Raw genomic sequence first — 16,237 nt, forward strand, 5'->3', positions numbered from 1 at the left:
CATTATTAAAGTCCCGATTAATTTGAAGGCGACTGTTTCCCTCGATTTGCAGGACTTCCCGGAGAGTTGCAACGTTGCGGCGGATGGGTCGGGGGAGAGATTTGTGACGGCACAGGCAGCCAAGGTGTTGGGCGTCGACTTGAGGGTTCCAGTACCTCACCGGTGACATGCAGGGTGAACGCCGTGGCTTGCCGTACGGGGACGTAATTGCGTTGCGGCGGAGTGGCGCTTTAACCGTTGTGATGCACCGAGTGAGATTGTCGCGAGCTGCAACCGGGGCGCCGATTGTTCTCGTGTCAGCTCGCTCGCCAGCCAGGGCTGAAGACCAATCCTCGCAAGGGAAACCTATCGATTAGATACGCGGCAGCGTTTCGCATGAAACTGCATCGGACGTCCCCAGGACGAGACGCAGGACGTCAGAATAGCCGTGTCACCTGACCTTTATTCCTTAAACAGGTGTCAGGTCGACGTAGCCCTTAAGGGTTTGGGACACATTCCTGCAGACGTGGCAAGATTGGAAATCGCTGCAATCCTCAAAAATGCTAAGACACCCATTAGCAATATCAGCAAGGATGAGCACTTTGAGCTTTCTCAACTAAAAAAGAGAGATGACATAGTCATCCTCTCAGCCGACAAGGGCAATGCCACTGTCATCATGGACAAAACCATAAACAATAACACAATTCAGGACTTACTAAATGATGGCAGCTATACCAAAATCAATAGAGATCCGACCAGCCGCCTGGTTACGAAAACCAACAATATCACTGATTCGACATCTTTAATTGAACCAACCATGCGGCTTTCCTTCAAACCCTAGACCGCCCAGATTTTATGGCTTACCAAAAATCCATGAAGAAGGTACACCACTCTGTCCTATCGTCTCCACCATTGACTCACCCACCTACAAACTGGCCCGATTTCTGTCTGGGCCCTTACAACCAATCACTGGTAAGACCTCCTCAGCTGTACTTAACTCAGCTCACTTGGTATCGCCAATTAAGGACTTCTCCCTATCTCCAGGTGATTTGCTTGTCAGTTTCGATGTAGTGTCTTTGTTTACCAAAGTTCATGTGCCTGACACCATTGCAATCATTGAATAACTGGTTCCAACAAGGACTGAATGCTGATGTACCGGCCCTGGCTAGACACTGCCTCACCAACACTTACTTCACCTGGAATGGAACATTCTACAAACAAGTTGAAGATACCCCAATGGGTTCTCTCTTATCTCCAGTTGTAGCCAATGTTTTCATGGAAAAAGTTGAGACAGATGCCATCCAGGCATCCACCCTACATCCTTCCTTGTGGAAGAGATACGTAGATGGCACGTTCATCATCTGGCCACATGGCCTACCAGCGCTGGGCCAATTGTTCAACCACATCAATTCCATACACCCAGCCATCAAATTAACTATGGAGGTGGAAAAGGATGGAAAGTTACCATTCTTGGATGTGTTAATCGAAAAGAGACAAGATGGCTCAATGGGACACTTAAAACCTGACTCCCACCACCATTCATCCCAGAAGAATTCCTTCATCAAAACTCTGCACCATAGAGCTCGATGTATTTCCGACCATCACCACCTAGCCAGTGAACTGGAGCACGTACACCACGCCCTCAAGTATAATGTATATTCGGACTACACAATCCGTAAAGCCATCACCCCAACCTTTGGGAAAGAACCATCTGAGGACCCAATCAAAACTATCACCTTGCCATACATAGCAGGTGTTACCAAAAAGATTTCCAAAATCATGAGCAAACACAAGATCCAGGTTCGATTCAACACAGTACATAAAATTCGTGATCTGATCCCATCTGTGAAGGATGTGATCCCTGACATGCAATACCCGGGTGTCTACAACTAAGCTTTGGCTGCAGCAGTAGTTACATTGGGGAAACTAAGCGACATGTTTCGGACCATGTTCATGAACATAAGGCAGATCTGAAACACGGTAGGATCAATACCTCAGCCGTGGCTGATCATTGATTCAATCTTGTGGGCACACACGCCATTGATTTTTTTAAGACGAAGGTACTCTGCAAGCCCACTGGCTATCAACAAAGATTCGTTTATGAAGCCATCCAGATATATAAACACAGACACAATATCAACCGAGAAGATGGATACAAACTGAGCAATCATTGGAAGGACGTTATCAACCGGTTTAAGTCATAACTGGCTGCGATTTTTCCATCCTACCTGCCGATGCTAGCGGTTACTTCCGTCTCTCTGAGTTACATACACGCTAAATGTCTCACTAACACAGGCACCGTTGCTCCTTTTTCTCGATGTGGTGTTGTCCCTCGTTATTTTTTTTAACCAGCTGGATGTCTCACTAGCACAGCCACCTTGGTTTGTTTACATTGACATGCTAATCTCTCGCAGTACAATGGCCACCTCCACAGCTGCGTCGTCGTCGTCGAGGGTCATCACCGATCTTACATTGACATGCAAATTCCACCTCTAGCCCCGCCCACCTACCCTTGGGCTGAGCCCATCTCAAGCCGATATCACTTCGTGTTTCAGCAGCTCTCGCGCTGTATTTTCTCCTGCCTCGGCAGCTCTCTCGCTATATTTTTTCACCTGATGACGATTGCTTGTGTTGCGATCGAAACGTCGTGATAATTGTATTATTTTTCTATCTACGTGGCTTTACTGATAGACCCAAAGAATATAGGTGTCGGGTGGTGGAGGGCTTTAACGACACAATTTTGGCCAAATCGTTCGCCGGTGGTGATGGTGATGCTGCTGCATTGGCAGTGGCGCACCAGCGCAGCCAGCAATGACGACGACAAAACTCGACAAACGCAATCGGCAACGTAAAATTTATTTTAATGATAGCGGTGAAGAGTTTTGTCAGTCGTTCAGATCTCTTAATATTTTCTGCAATGACCTATGTGTTAAACGTCATCAACCTGAATATATATAGTTATATATATATACATCGGGGGAGCCCTCATAATCTTGTGATGGCACCATCTGGAAAGCGAATGATAGATTTACCTGAAAAAAAGCCAGAAAACAACAACAACAACCACCACCACCACGCGACGACCGCGTCGTGTCATGGTGCCCCGTGAGGGTTCATGCCAAAGTGAATCGAGCAGCACATGACCATCATCAGTGACATTTTTTACGATGTCGCGCTCGTTACACACAAAGTGCTTTCCGCATGTGCACCACAATAGGAGCATTAACCATCACGCAAAGTCCCGGTCATTCTCGCAGCAGCACCGGCTTTTGGCTAACCGTCGAACAAAGATGGTCGCATGCATCGCGTGACGTTTTCAGGTGCGCTTCTGTAGCTCTTCTTTCCGATATTAGGAAGCCACTGGACCTATGCACTTTTTAATGTAAATTGAAAACTAATTTCTTAAAAAAAAATCAATTTCTATTTAGTTTGTTGTCCATCCCCCCCACCTCAGATTAAGATGGTTGGCTACGTAAGGTACAAAAGAAGGTACACCAATTCCCGCCATTCACCACTAGGTGACGTCACCAGGGCGCCTCTGCCAGGCCAGGTGCACTTTGAGGCCTCGTGAAGTGTTGAAGGCTCGCTGACGGGAGGTCTTGGGACAGACCCAGGTGCCATGGATTGACTGACTGAGATGACTGGCACCAGCTGTACCCCCGACTCTGCTAACTTACACACATACATATGATCGGGCAACCGTGAACTGCGGCCGGTCTCGGGCGCTAAACAGGTGTCGAGGCTGGATAACACCTGGACGTGCGGCCGCTGCACTGGGCATCCATGAAAAAGAGCTTCATAGCTCATCGGATTCTTCTCGCATAAAAGACACGTCGTTGTCGTCACAGGGCTTGGGGAAAAGAGGTTTTGGGGGGGGTTACTCATTTGCAAGAGTGACCCTGGGGCATTGGTCTGCCATTAGGGGGGCGATGATTGATGGCGTGTGTAGAATCTCAATTTGAGTAATTTGTGCGGGATGATTTTTGGAATTCGGCAAATTTGGACCCTGACCCCGGCACACGATGACGTCCGGGGATCTCCCATGTCTAATGTGAAGCGGACTGCGACTAGTATTACCGTAGTTGTTACAGCCACGGTATTAACCAGGGCAGCCGCTGGAGATTCGAACCGCAAACCTCTACGCGCTACCGCCTGGCCTCACCACCGCCCTCAAGAGCAGCACAGCGCAACACTCTAACGCGCCGCGCTTCCAAGTCTATGCTCCGCACCTTCAGCAAGCCGCACCGAGTTGGACAGAGAGGTCAGGTCTCATGGAGGCGGCGTAGAGTAGGGCTGTGTCATGATGGTTGACGTTGAAGCTGGCTCTGATAGTTTTGTCAAGAGGGAGAGCGTGGGGGTGGGGGGGCGACGATGCGGCACTCGAGGGACACCGCGCAGCGCAGGAGGTGACACGGATACAGCTTTTTCCACCGCACAGCTGAACCCGAAAACTGCCGCCGATGTCGCACAGATCGGGGACGCTTCCCCGCGTGTACTGACCACCGATGCAAAAGTGCTTCGAGAACGGTGAATACCGGCGCTGGCCCTGTTTGGCTCTGAGTCAGATTCAGACGTCTTTTTGGTTCTGGCTCAGCTCGGCAAAGTACCCGTAACCGCGAGGGAGCCCCGCCGCGTCGGCACGGCTCGGGTGTGGTGGTTCGGGAGCTGACCGTGCCGCACTCGCCATGTTCCCGTAGACGGCACGGAGCAGCAGACGCGCGACCGGCAGATGGGGAGCGACGTCACGGACTGGCGGCTGCCCCTCGCTGTGGTGTCGTCGCTCACCTGCCTCTGCGTCATCCTCCTCATCGCTCTGCTCATCTACTGGAGGTGCATCCGCTCCCTTGCCCCCCCCCCCCCCCACACCTGGCACACGGAGCTCAGCGTTGAGCTCGTGCCGGCGGGCGCGGTGGCCTGGGTTCGATTCCCAACTTGGGCAGCCGCCCTTTCTGTGCGGAGTCTGTGTAATCTCCCCCTGTTCTGCAGAGTGATGTGTGTGCGATAGTGCGGAGGAGTGTTAGTGCAGCGGTGAGCGCGCTGCGCTACGAATCCGGCGGCCCGTGTTCAAATTCCTATCACGACCAGCACCAGTGATGATTATCTGAACCAGTCCTGGGCCTCCCTTAGGTCGCGACATGAGTACCTGGTGTGGTTTATAAACATCACCACTGGGGAGACTAATGCGGTCGGCCGTGGTGCTGGCCACCCACCCCCTCATGTGCCATGGCGGCCTTCATAGGTGCTCGCTTACAGCAGTTTGTTAAGGCTATATGAGGGATCTCTCTCCGTGTGTCGGTAAGAGTGAGTGTGTGTGAGTGATGTTTGCATGTTCTCCCTCTGTTCTGCATGGAATTCAGGACCCTCTTGAAAAACAGTCTTGCGACTCAGTGAGACTTTTCCAGAGTGAACAAGCGGAGTAGTAAACAAAAACAAATATCATCCACAAACTCATTGCGGGGGGTCTGGGTGGACACAGACGACAGTGACGGTTGTGCAGCCCTCTCGAGTGTACAGGCCGTGCAACTGCACCGCTGGCCCAGGGGGAGGAGGAGGGCCCAAGCAATGGGGAGAGTGGCCCATCTTCATTCCTAGCACCGGGCGAGCAGTCCTTTCTTTCTCTCGCCGTGTGTGGCAGGCACACGCACGCACTCGCGCGCACACACGTGTGTGCGTGGAGCGACAACCATCATTGCGTGAGTAAAACACAAAGGGAGTGTGCGTGGTGAGGACACGCCATGGGTTCGCCACGTACTTCCACGAAAGGGCAATTCCTCGCACGGATGTCCGCGGTGCCGCTTATTCATTCCTCCTCCTCCTTTGTCCCTTCTCGCACCTCAATTGAAGCTGCGCCAAGGGATGCGGGCTGGCTCCCGCAATCTAAAGGTTAAGAGATCACTTATTTGCGTTGTTAATATTCCCCACATAGATCACACTGTGAAGTGCAATTTCTTCGCTAGTTTTATTGCCCCGTGTTTGCCCGGCGTGACGAGTGAGCAACGCCTCCTTCCCCCCACAATAAAACAGGGAGCCTTGCGTCCCCCCATTGCCCGCCAGATGCCCCCAAATTTATTGTTTTTGGTGGGGGGGGGGGGCACAAGGAGGGAGTTGGGCTGGGGGGCCCCGCTATAACTACCCCTCCCAATTCGCAATGTTTAGAATCAAAATCTTTCTTTAGACTGGAAGAATCCCATGCGCTGAGAGGCTCTTTTTCACACATGTCCTGTAGGGGCGGATTAGAAAGCCACAACAACGAATAATAACAAACACCGATGGGAGTGCACAATATAGGAAGTCTGAGGAAGTCACGAAATGAAAATAAATAAATAAATAAATAACTCGATACATCATTAAATGCTAATTGCATAAGTACATCAATTCCTGTTCCAACACCAAAATGCAATCTTGGGAAAGGCAGCAAAACAAAAACAGTCCGAGACCACACCAAGACAACACTCAGTCGTCCCCACAATGGCATTGCACTAAAAATAGAACTATCGATATGTGGGTAAGGATCAAAGTTACCAATCACATTAGCAAATGTGGATGTATCCAGGACTAATCTTCTGCTTCAGAATATGATGTTGAGGGAAGAAACCAGGTTGTCCCTCAACGTTCTTGGGATAAGTTTAAAGGCAATTAGATGGACACTTTATTGGTTTATTGGGTTTGACAATTTGGTTAATGAATGAGTGAAGTATAGCACAGATTTGTCAACTGGGATGTTATGGATGAACAGGGCCCAACGAGGTTTCATCTGGCATCTATTAGTATGTGATTGGATTTTAAGTAGAGGTCACAATGGTGAGTCCTGTATGGTACATCCAGTGCAAATCGAATAACAGAATGATAGTTCAGTGATTCATTAGGAGCAGATCTGTGAGCAGCGTCACCGTAGTCAAACTGGTAGAGCGATAGCTTCAACAATTTGCAGGTGCAATCGAATGAGAAAACAATGTTTCTTTCTGTATAAAACCCTATTTTTTTTATTAGATTTTCTTTGAGATGTGATCAATATGGGGTTGGAATGTAAGTTTTTAATCAATCAGTAAAACCCAAGCATTTGAAGCACTCTGTGTTTTTAATGATATTGTTGCTGATATCCGTAATAGGTGAAGAGAATGAAACTCGATTTTTGTCTTGAGAAAAGAGCATGGTCTTATTTTTGGGGAGATTTAGGAGCAATTGTCGTGATGGCAATCGATGTGGAATTAGTTTGAAATCCTGTTGGAGATTCGGTTTGACTTTGGAGATGTTCCTGATACTAGCATGACAGTGTCATTTGCAAAGAGATTTAATTCTGAGTGATTCAACTTTAGTCCAAGATTGTTTAAATATAATAACAGATTTGGACCCAGCATGAAACCTTGAGAGAACACCCTTTGTTATTTTAATATTTCTTGACGAGATGTTATCACTATGCACCGTTTAAGAATGTCTCGAGAGGTTGCTCTTAAACCATTTCATCGTACTGTCTGAAAATGGTCATTGACCAAGTCTTGTGAGTAGAATGTAATGGTCAACAGTATCACGGGCTCTTGACAAGTCGAGGAATACTGCACAGCAGCAGTGGCCTCTATCCAGGTTTCTGAAGAGAAAATGTAATAATACATCCATCATCGCTGTGGTGGCGCAGTGATGCTCTCAAACACCAGACGGTTTACTGTGCATGAGATTGTGACTTCTTAGGTCGCAGTTTATTCATGATATAAGTATTTTTTTCGAATAGTTTAGTAACTGTGAAAGAATAGAGATTGGTCTGATTATTAGGGTCTTCTCCGGAGCCATTTTTATATACCGGACGAATACGAGCGGATTTCCACTCTTGGGGAAATGAGTGGTTGACAATTTGTGTGTGGGTGGTTAATAATTGGGACGTGCCACAGCCACACGTGCAAATGCAGGTAACTAATCCTCTCCCGTGGATGTCGATGTCTTCATTGATAGTACCTTTTGCAGTAAATCCAGTCCAGATATGGGACTAAGCTAAAAGTATGGTCGATGACTTTGACTAAAACATTTTAAGTTGGTGTGTGCAGAGGTGAGTGATGTGAACGGTGGTGAATTTGGAGAAGGATAATGCCCTGCCGATTCAAAATGTGAATTAAATCCATTGACGATGTCTTTTGAACAAATCGTCCCAGACTTTCTCGTGCCCCCCACTGCAGGGGGGGGGGGGCATCAAGCCCAGCTGCCCCCCCCCCCCCCCTGGGGAGGGCAGAGGGGAGCACAGAAAGGAAATAAAAATGTCAGGCGCGTAGTTTTATGGAGGGGTGGTGGGGGAGCGGTGACACCACGGCGTTCCGGGGCGCCGGAGCGGTTGGCAGCGACGGCGCCGATGCCCTCATTCCCGAAGTGGGAAATCTCTGCCGTGAGGACCGTGGGGGCCGTGGCGGCCGTGGGGGCAGCGTTGTTGCTCGGCTTCAGCGCCGCAGGGAGGGCCACATGGAGACGTTTGTCTGTCCATTCAAATATGTCGATTGTGACACACACACAGCCAACACGCATACTGACACATACACACACAGCCAACATGCGTACTGACACGTGCACACACACAGCCAACACGCGTACTGACACGTGCACACACACAGCCAACACGTATACTAACGCGTGTACACACACACACACAGCGTGTACACCCTCTGCAAATCTGTAACTTACACGGTCCGCATTCGTACAATGAACGTCGCACCTTATCAGATGCACAAATGAGTAAACGATGATGCGCTTGTTATTAATCGGCGTGCACACGCCGCTGGTTCTTGCCGACTCGAGCTGCCGGCGTTTAGGGCTCAACAATTTGGGGAAAATATCTAATTGCGATTTTTCTGAGAGATATTGCGATTTGATTTGCGATTACATTTTTTTAACTCAAGCTTCAGTTCAATATTCACTGTGTAATAGATTTAAAACATGTGATGGAGCACTACCACATGATACCATAAAAATATGAACTGCTCTATATATTATAATGCAAGGATGAGAACTTAAAAGATGTTAATTGCTTCCAACATGTATTTATTAACATGTTTTAATTGAAATAGAACAATCAAACATAAAACAATTGTAAACAATTCCAAGAAGAAAGTAATATGACTTTTCTAATCGCAAAACATCGCAGTCTTTGCGATTTGCTAATCGCATTGTTTCAAATTGCGATTTAGATTTGAAATCGATGAATCGTTCAGCCCTGCCGGCGTTGCCCACGTTGGGTGTCGCGCGAGAGAGCTTTGATGGGAGCGTCGAGACGAGCAGAGACTGGCGGAGGGGGGGGCGCCACGCCGAAGAAGATGAAGAAGAAGCGGCTTTGTTAGTGAGCGGGGGGTGGGGGGGGGCATCGTTTTGGATTTTGGGCCCAGAGGGGAGTAAAACAAGCCGTCCAGCAACCCGGACAGGAGATCCACACATCGGCACACCACATCCACAATACCTCTCACGCTGGCCACGGGTAGCGTGCCACCTGTTCCGGTATTCCAGCGACCCGGTAGAGTACCCAGTGAGAGATGAATCCCTCGGGGGGGTAACGGTTTCACTCCGCCCGACCAGGTGATGTTTTGTGCGTCCCAGAGCCACGATGTGGTCCAGGAATCCGTTCTCTTTTGCAGCGAACGCCGTCGCGACTGCAGCGGCCGCCAGCGCGCACGCCGACTCTGCCGATCTGGGCAGCAGGCACGCGATTCGGTCAAACCCTGCCACCGCGCCCCGATGTTAATAGAGCGGACATTTCATCTGAGCGTATTGTCGTGTCTACGATCGTGTCGTTCTAGGATCGTGTCGTTTTAGAATGCTGTGCAATGGCACAATTAGCTCTGACGCTTGTTGCACGGTAGCTAGGGGGATACAAACAAAAATGTTGGCCTGCCGGATAGGTCGGCGGAGTCAGCAAGTCCGAGGTCGCGACCGCAGAGGTCACGTGAACCCATCGGCACGAGGAGTCCGGCAGGCCACCCTGGTCATTACTATGGGTGATTTAACCACAGACTACTACGCGTCATCTGCTTCACAGTGGATGTGAATGATTCCGTAAGGTCGTTCGAAAAGAGGCAGCCGTTGTGTGTGCCGGGAACAACGTTTCCCCCTAAGACAGACAGTGTCTGCGGCGCACAGCGGCGGCTTCTTTCGCGATGACCGCCCCCTGCACTACGGGAACTACGGCGCCAATGATAACGCGTGCGCAATTATCGAACAGCGTTGTTACGCGCACTGAAGGAGCGGCATTTAAGTGGTGCCTCGTCACGGCGGCGGCACCGCTCCGCTCCCCCCCCCACCCCTAATCGACAAAACACCTCAAAGCCAGCGCTGAATCAGCGCTAATCTGCTGCCCGAGAGTGATCGAGCCGTCGAGTCCGGAAGACCCAACAGGGGGGCGGTCGTCGTGATAAAAAAAACGAATAAAACTTTTTTATTTTACCAGGTATGGCCCCACTGAGCTATATAATAATTTTTCAAGAAGCGACCTGGCTATCACAAATGGTAGCTCAACTCAAGTGGCTTATCATCACGTGGAAATTTACAGCAGCCAAATACTCCCTAAACGCGTGACGTTGATTCTAAACGTGGAGGGGAAAACCAGAGAATCTGGAAAAAAAATCCACACGAACACGGAGAGAGAGACACCGCAAACTCCAACTCACAACCTCCTGTATACCAGGCGAGGTAGTTAACATCTCTCCACCGTGGCGCATCGTTTCTGCTGGCGCATCATTTCTACTAGCGCGGCCGGACTTACACCCTCCCAGCTTCACAGCAGCACCTCCCCCCCTTTGTTCTCCCCTCCCCCCCGCCCCCACCTATTCTTTTTCTATTCGTCCCGGGCGGGAATGAACCCCGAAATCAATCACCCGGGAAATGTCATTCTGCAGATCGGCACCACCTGCTCTCCGCGAGGAGCTCGCAGAAGCGATGAGCCGGCGGTTCTGGGCGCGCGGCGCGAGGGGGGGGGCCGAATTAGGCGGCTGCGGGAGCTGCGAGGTCACGGGCGGGAGGCGGGGGGAAGAGTACCGCCTCCCGCCCCCTTCCCGCCTCACCTCATTACCCTCCTCGCAGATTACCGGCAGCGCCGCCCCCACGAAGCGCCCACGCTGAACGCGCCCGCGCGGTAGCAACAGGTTTTTTTTTTTCGGAGGGGCGAGCAAGGGGTTGAGCTTAGCTGGTACTTGGACGGCCGACTGCTACCAACACCACCAGGGCTTGCCAGGTGTTGCAGGCATGCGGGGGGTGCGAGGATTGGCCAGGAAGTGGCGCTGTCGAGTGTCATCACCCGCTCCCGTGCAATAGCAGCGCGGCGCTGGGTTTTCCCCGGGTTCTCCGGGTTCTTCCTCCTCCCCACGTGAAGCCAAACGCTCACCGCTCATGGAATTCACGACCAATTGTCCCAGCGTGGCAGCAGCCCTCTTACATCCTGTCTTGCAGAGTCAGCGGTTGAAATTCCCCCATTCTTATGATGGGTGGGTGAGGGGCAATCTATCCATCGTACGACCACTTTCCCCACCAAGTGGTACTCATGTCACAGTGAAGATGGGCCGATTCACCCACCCGATCCGGATCTGACCTCACGACCTTCTCATTATGAGCCACTCACTCTCCCTTCGAGCCGCGGTCCTGGCTTAGTGGCACTAAAGCTGAGAGAGGTCACCGTGAGTCGGGGTCATTGTCGATTATGAAAAATGCCCCCCCTCGGGGTCAGAGACTGGGCGACCCCGCCCCCCCCCAGGGCAAGGGAAGGGAGCTGGCGGCAGGACGGCTCACCGCCCGTTTTCCACTCTACCGGTCCCCCCCCGAGCGACGCGGGCAAGCGACGTCCTGGACCTTGAGGGGCGCTCCAGGAGGACGGCGCCAGGGCCGGCAGCACCGCGTGGATTTACACTTCCCTTCTATTTGCAGATGGCGGCTTAATTAGGGCAATTACGCCTAACGACCGCCAATTTGTTTCCGATTTGCGGTGTTGTCCTGCAAGCGACGGTGGGAAATACATCGGGGGGGAGGCGTGGCACGAGCAGAGTGAGGTAAAAAAAAAGGACAGGGAGAAATGGGCCCCGCTACCGGCGTCGCGCTCCTCTCGGGGACGCAGGGGGATGGCGCGCACCGTGCCGCGATTGCCGAGAGGGCTCTGGCCTCCAAGGCCTCCGCGAGCACTCCTGCTACGCGCGTGGCTTGCGTCGGGTCTGGCGATGGCCCGTCCGGAGACGGCCGCCCGCTTCCTCCGCACCGCCCGCTTCGTCCGTCCGCACGAACGAAGCTCGTTGAACAACGTTCCAGCGACGTCGCGATTTTCCTTCCCGCTCATGCCCTCTCACCACCACCACCATCTGCCCATTAACCTCCTTCGGCTCAATTCCCGTCACTCTGGCAGCAGTAGCAGAGCGGTCCCCGTGCGCTGCGTTGTTGACGTTTCTCCTCGTTTTTATGGGGGATGGTAGTGTAGCGATTAGTGCGCTACGCTGCAAATCCGGCGTCAATTTCCGCTCCTGGCCAACGCCAGTGACGATTATCTGAATCGGTCCTGGGCGTCCCCTAGGTCGACTCAGCCTCAAAATGAGTACCTGGTGCAGTGTATAAACATGGCCACTGGTGCTAACAGCACTTGCCCCAATAGCCTGTGAGAGGCCACAAGGGGGATCTTTGTCTATGTGTGTGTGTACGCATGTTACGTCTAATCCGGTGTGCCAGCGAGTGCCTCCTGGCCTCTCACGGCTTCACACGATTCTCTCCGCTCAATGACTAACAGCTGCGCTGTGCTGATGAGACACATTAACGTCGTTGCCATTACGAACATATGCCACTGAGGTACGTGCAGCATGTCCACGGGAGATGCGCGTGCGCGCATATGTATGTGTGTGCGTGCGCGTTCTTGAGTTTCATCCCTGGTGTGTGTTGATGAGTTTCAACTCTGGTCACCAATCCCGGGCCTTGCCTAGGTTGAGCGCCTGGTACAGTGTGTAGCCGTCACCACTGGGGAGACAAAGGCGGCCGGACGTGGTGCTGGTCACGCCGCCCCCCTCGACCGCGACACGCGTCTCCATAGGTGCTACTCGCGAACAGTACTTGCCCCATCGGCTACACGGGGTGTCTTTGTCTTTGTGTGCCGGCGATTGCAGGAAGTGTTTCCAGACGGCTCACCTCTACATCGACGACATCAACTCCCCCCGCGTCGTCCCCCCATCCTCCCTGCCCTTTCTCCCCTTCCCAGGTACACCACACACATGCACACAAACACACAAACGCACATAGACACACACGGATGCACACGCACACACGCACAGCAACGCTATTCATCCTCTCTGCTCCCTCTCCTCTCTGCTCTTTCCTCTCTGTTGCTCCCTCTCCTCTCCTCTCTCCCCCTCTCTCTGTTGCTCCCTCTCCTCTCCTCTCTCCCCCTCTCTCTGTTGCTCCCTCTCCTCTCCTCTCTCCCCCTCTCTCTGTTGCTCCCTCTCCTCTCCTCTCTCCCCCTCTCTCTGTTGCTCCCTCTCCTCTCCTCTCTCCCCCTCTCTCTGTTGCTCCCTCTCCTCTCCTCTCTCCCCCTCTCTCTGTTGCTCCCTCTCCTCTCCTCTCTCCCCCTCTCTCTGTGCTCCCTCTCGACTCTGCTCCCTCCCCTGCCACTCGCTCCCCCCCATCGCCCTCCCTGATCCCTCTCCGTCTGTCTCTCCCTCAGAAGAGGTGGATGGAATCCCAGTCAAGCAGTTTCCAAAACACGTGGCAGAGCTCCAAGCCAGTGGATCAGGATTTGCATCTGAATTCGAGGTTTTTGTTATTCTCCGTATTTTTTTTCCTGAGGAAACATTGTTCGATCGTAAAGCAAGTGCATTTTTTTTATTTGGCGCATGCAATACTGCATTTGAAAATGATACACTTGCCAGTGTGCGTGTGTGCGCGCGTGGGAGAGATCTGGACACAGTCCCATCAGTGAGCTCCTCCGGCAAGCGAGGCTGCTTTGGCTGGGTCGCGTAGCCTTCATGCCCATCCACCGCATGCCCAAGCCAGATAGAGGAGGGGAGCATTGTACGGGTTAGAGACAAGATAGGCTGATGCGGTACAGTGGGATGTGGAGCTGAGTGGACATGCTGATGACTGGTCCCAGAGATGTCAAGATCGGCCTTTATGGAGGAGACTCGTTGAAGGACGCTCCTGGGAAGTGCCAAGCACAGGTGCACTATGACGCTCCTGGCCAATTGCACGCAGTCGCCCTCCCGAAAGAACGGAGGGCAGAGGAGTGACCTTCACAGCAGTGAGTGGAAAAAAAACGACGTGCACAGTGGGGAGCACAGGGGGTGCATCTACCAGTCATCCAAGTCGGTCAACTCATGGCACCTGGGTCTGTCCCTTCACCTGCCAACAGCGAGCCGTCCACACTTCACGTGACGGCCTAACACTGCACCTCGCATGGCACAAGCGCCGTGATGATGTCGGCGCCACTTAGTGGCGAAGGGCAGCTGCTCTTGTGTCCGTTTGTCTGAATCTGTTGTGTCTCCGTGTCTTTGCGTTGCTTAGCGGCTGCTGTTGCCGTGCGCGTGTGCCCGTGTTGCCGTGCGCTGCAGGAGATCGAGCGCAGCACTCTGGACTTCGGGATCCCCACCGACGACGGGAAACAAAAACCTCGCTACATCAGCAACATGGCCGCCTGTGAGCTCTGCCACTCTCCCTCACTTCCCCAAGGGCGTCTTGGGAGCAGCGCCACGGGTGCCTGGCACGTGGGATAGATCTGATGCAATAGCACTCTATAAAATCATTGTCATCAGCAGCAGCAGTAGCAGCAGCAGCGATAACAACATCATCGAACAGCATCAGTATCATCAGCAGTAGCAGCATCATCATTGTCTTTGCCGTTATCATCGCAGTGCAGTCATATCACGTTTTTATCCTGCACTGTGAAGTATGGTCATCACGGCCCCACGGCCCACATGGCATGGGGGAGGTCCTCATCCAGCAGTGAATTGACAGTAGCACTGTATATGTACCTATATAACAATTAAACCAAATGATGGTGGTGAAGAAGATGACAATCTTCCCGTGTTCTCCACTTGGCACATGGAGAAGAGTAGGGAGAGGTGCATAGGAAAGTCTTGAGCCTGGACCTGAACAGGGGCCAGGGAGTAAGGAGACAGCACAGATGGCTGGGTGACGGTTGTTGCAAACCATGGGAGCAGCAGAGGAGAAGAAGGAGCGACCCCACCGCACAGAGTCAAGGTCGAGGGCCTTCCAGAGATTCCTGAAGACTCTGGGCAGCCTCCAGATTCATCAGTGACAACAACAACAACAACAAAAAATTAACCCGTAAAAACAAAGTTTTTCACTATAAATCCTTTATATGCGTGGCAGCTAGAGTCCTCTCGTCCTCTGGTTTGAGATGGCTGCCACCTATGGGTCAGATGATTGCCTGCCACCATTAAGCAATTGGTAATTAAATATAAAAAAAAAATTCCTAAAAAGTGTAAAGTTATGGAAAAACATTTTCACGAAAATAAATTGTCACGCACAACGAGTCTGTGTGCAAAATGTCAGCTCGATTGGATCACGGGAAATGGGTTAAAAAATTTATATAAAGGATTTAAAAAGCAGGCCCAGTGTGGGGCGCCCTGTTTTGTGTGAGAAAGGGTCCCCGGATTACAAATTGGTCCCTTCCGGCCCCTCCTCTGTAGTTTCTATCGACGGCCCCTGCACCGTTTGGCCAGCGCTTGCGGAGGGAGTTATTTATTTGCGGAAGATCCTTCTCAGCTCGGCCGAGCTGTGCGTGGGGGGGGGGGTTGCGGGCGGGGGGCAGGGGCGGGTGAGCTGGAGGGCCGAGTGATTGCAAAATAAATCTTTTACAATTCTGCCCGCGACACCAGCGCAAAACGCACGGAGAGTCCCCCGACCTCGCAGCCAGCGACAGTGCACCCACGTGGGGGGGCGTTGGGTCGTTCAAGGCCGTGGAGAAGATGCATCCTTGAAGAAGATGCATCCTCGCCAAACCCGGCCGCGCGTTATCCCCACGCGGCATTTGGCGCGCGACGACGGCGGAGGGCGAGGACCGGAACGGAATCTCCCCCCCACGCGAGCGCCGCGCGTCAACCCGCACGGGTGGCTCGGCTGCCATGTAAATCCGAGCGCGCCCACGCACGTGAGCGAGCGTGCGCTGAGTTTAATCGCATTAACGAGCGCTCCGCTCCAGTGATCGCACACAATAAATAGCGCGGAATATCACTCCGCGCGCGGCTTTTATCGCCGTACATTTTAGCTGCGGCTGTTAATCACGGAGCGGTCTCGCGGATGCGGGGCGGAA

The 16,237-nt window shown here is 52.3% G+C and overlaps 1 protein-coding gene across 1 annotated transcript in view; it reads left to right on the plus strand.

Annotated features, from left to right (window-relative positions):
- LOC144729966 (receptor-type tyrosine-protein phosphatase gamma-like) overlaps positions 1-16,237 on the plus strand; it is a 455,918-nt gene that overhangs the window by 364,189 nt on the left and 75,492 nt on the right. The window contains exons 12-15 of the mRNA XM_078610395.1: positions 4,677-4,809; positions 13,077-13,168; positions 13,634-13,719; positions 14,514-14,598. Of these exons, the coding sequence (XP_078466521.1) occupies positions 4,677-4,809; positions 13,077-13,168; positions 13,634-13,719; positions 14,514-14,598 (396 nt within the window). The remainder of the gene's footprint in view (positions 1-4,676; positions 4,810-13,076; positions 13,169-13,633; positions 13,720-14,513; positions 14,599-16,237) is intronic.

Source organism: Lampetra planeri, chromosome 34, assembly GCF_965212315.1.
Source record: "Lampetra planeri chromosome 34, kcLamPlan1.2.h2, whole genome shotgun sequence".
Classification (NCBI taxonomy): Eukaryota; Metazoa; Chordata; class Hyperoartia; order Petromyzontiformes; family Petromyzontidae; genus Lampetra; species Lampetra planeri.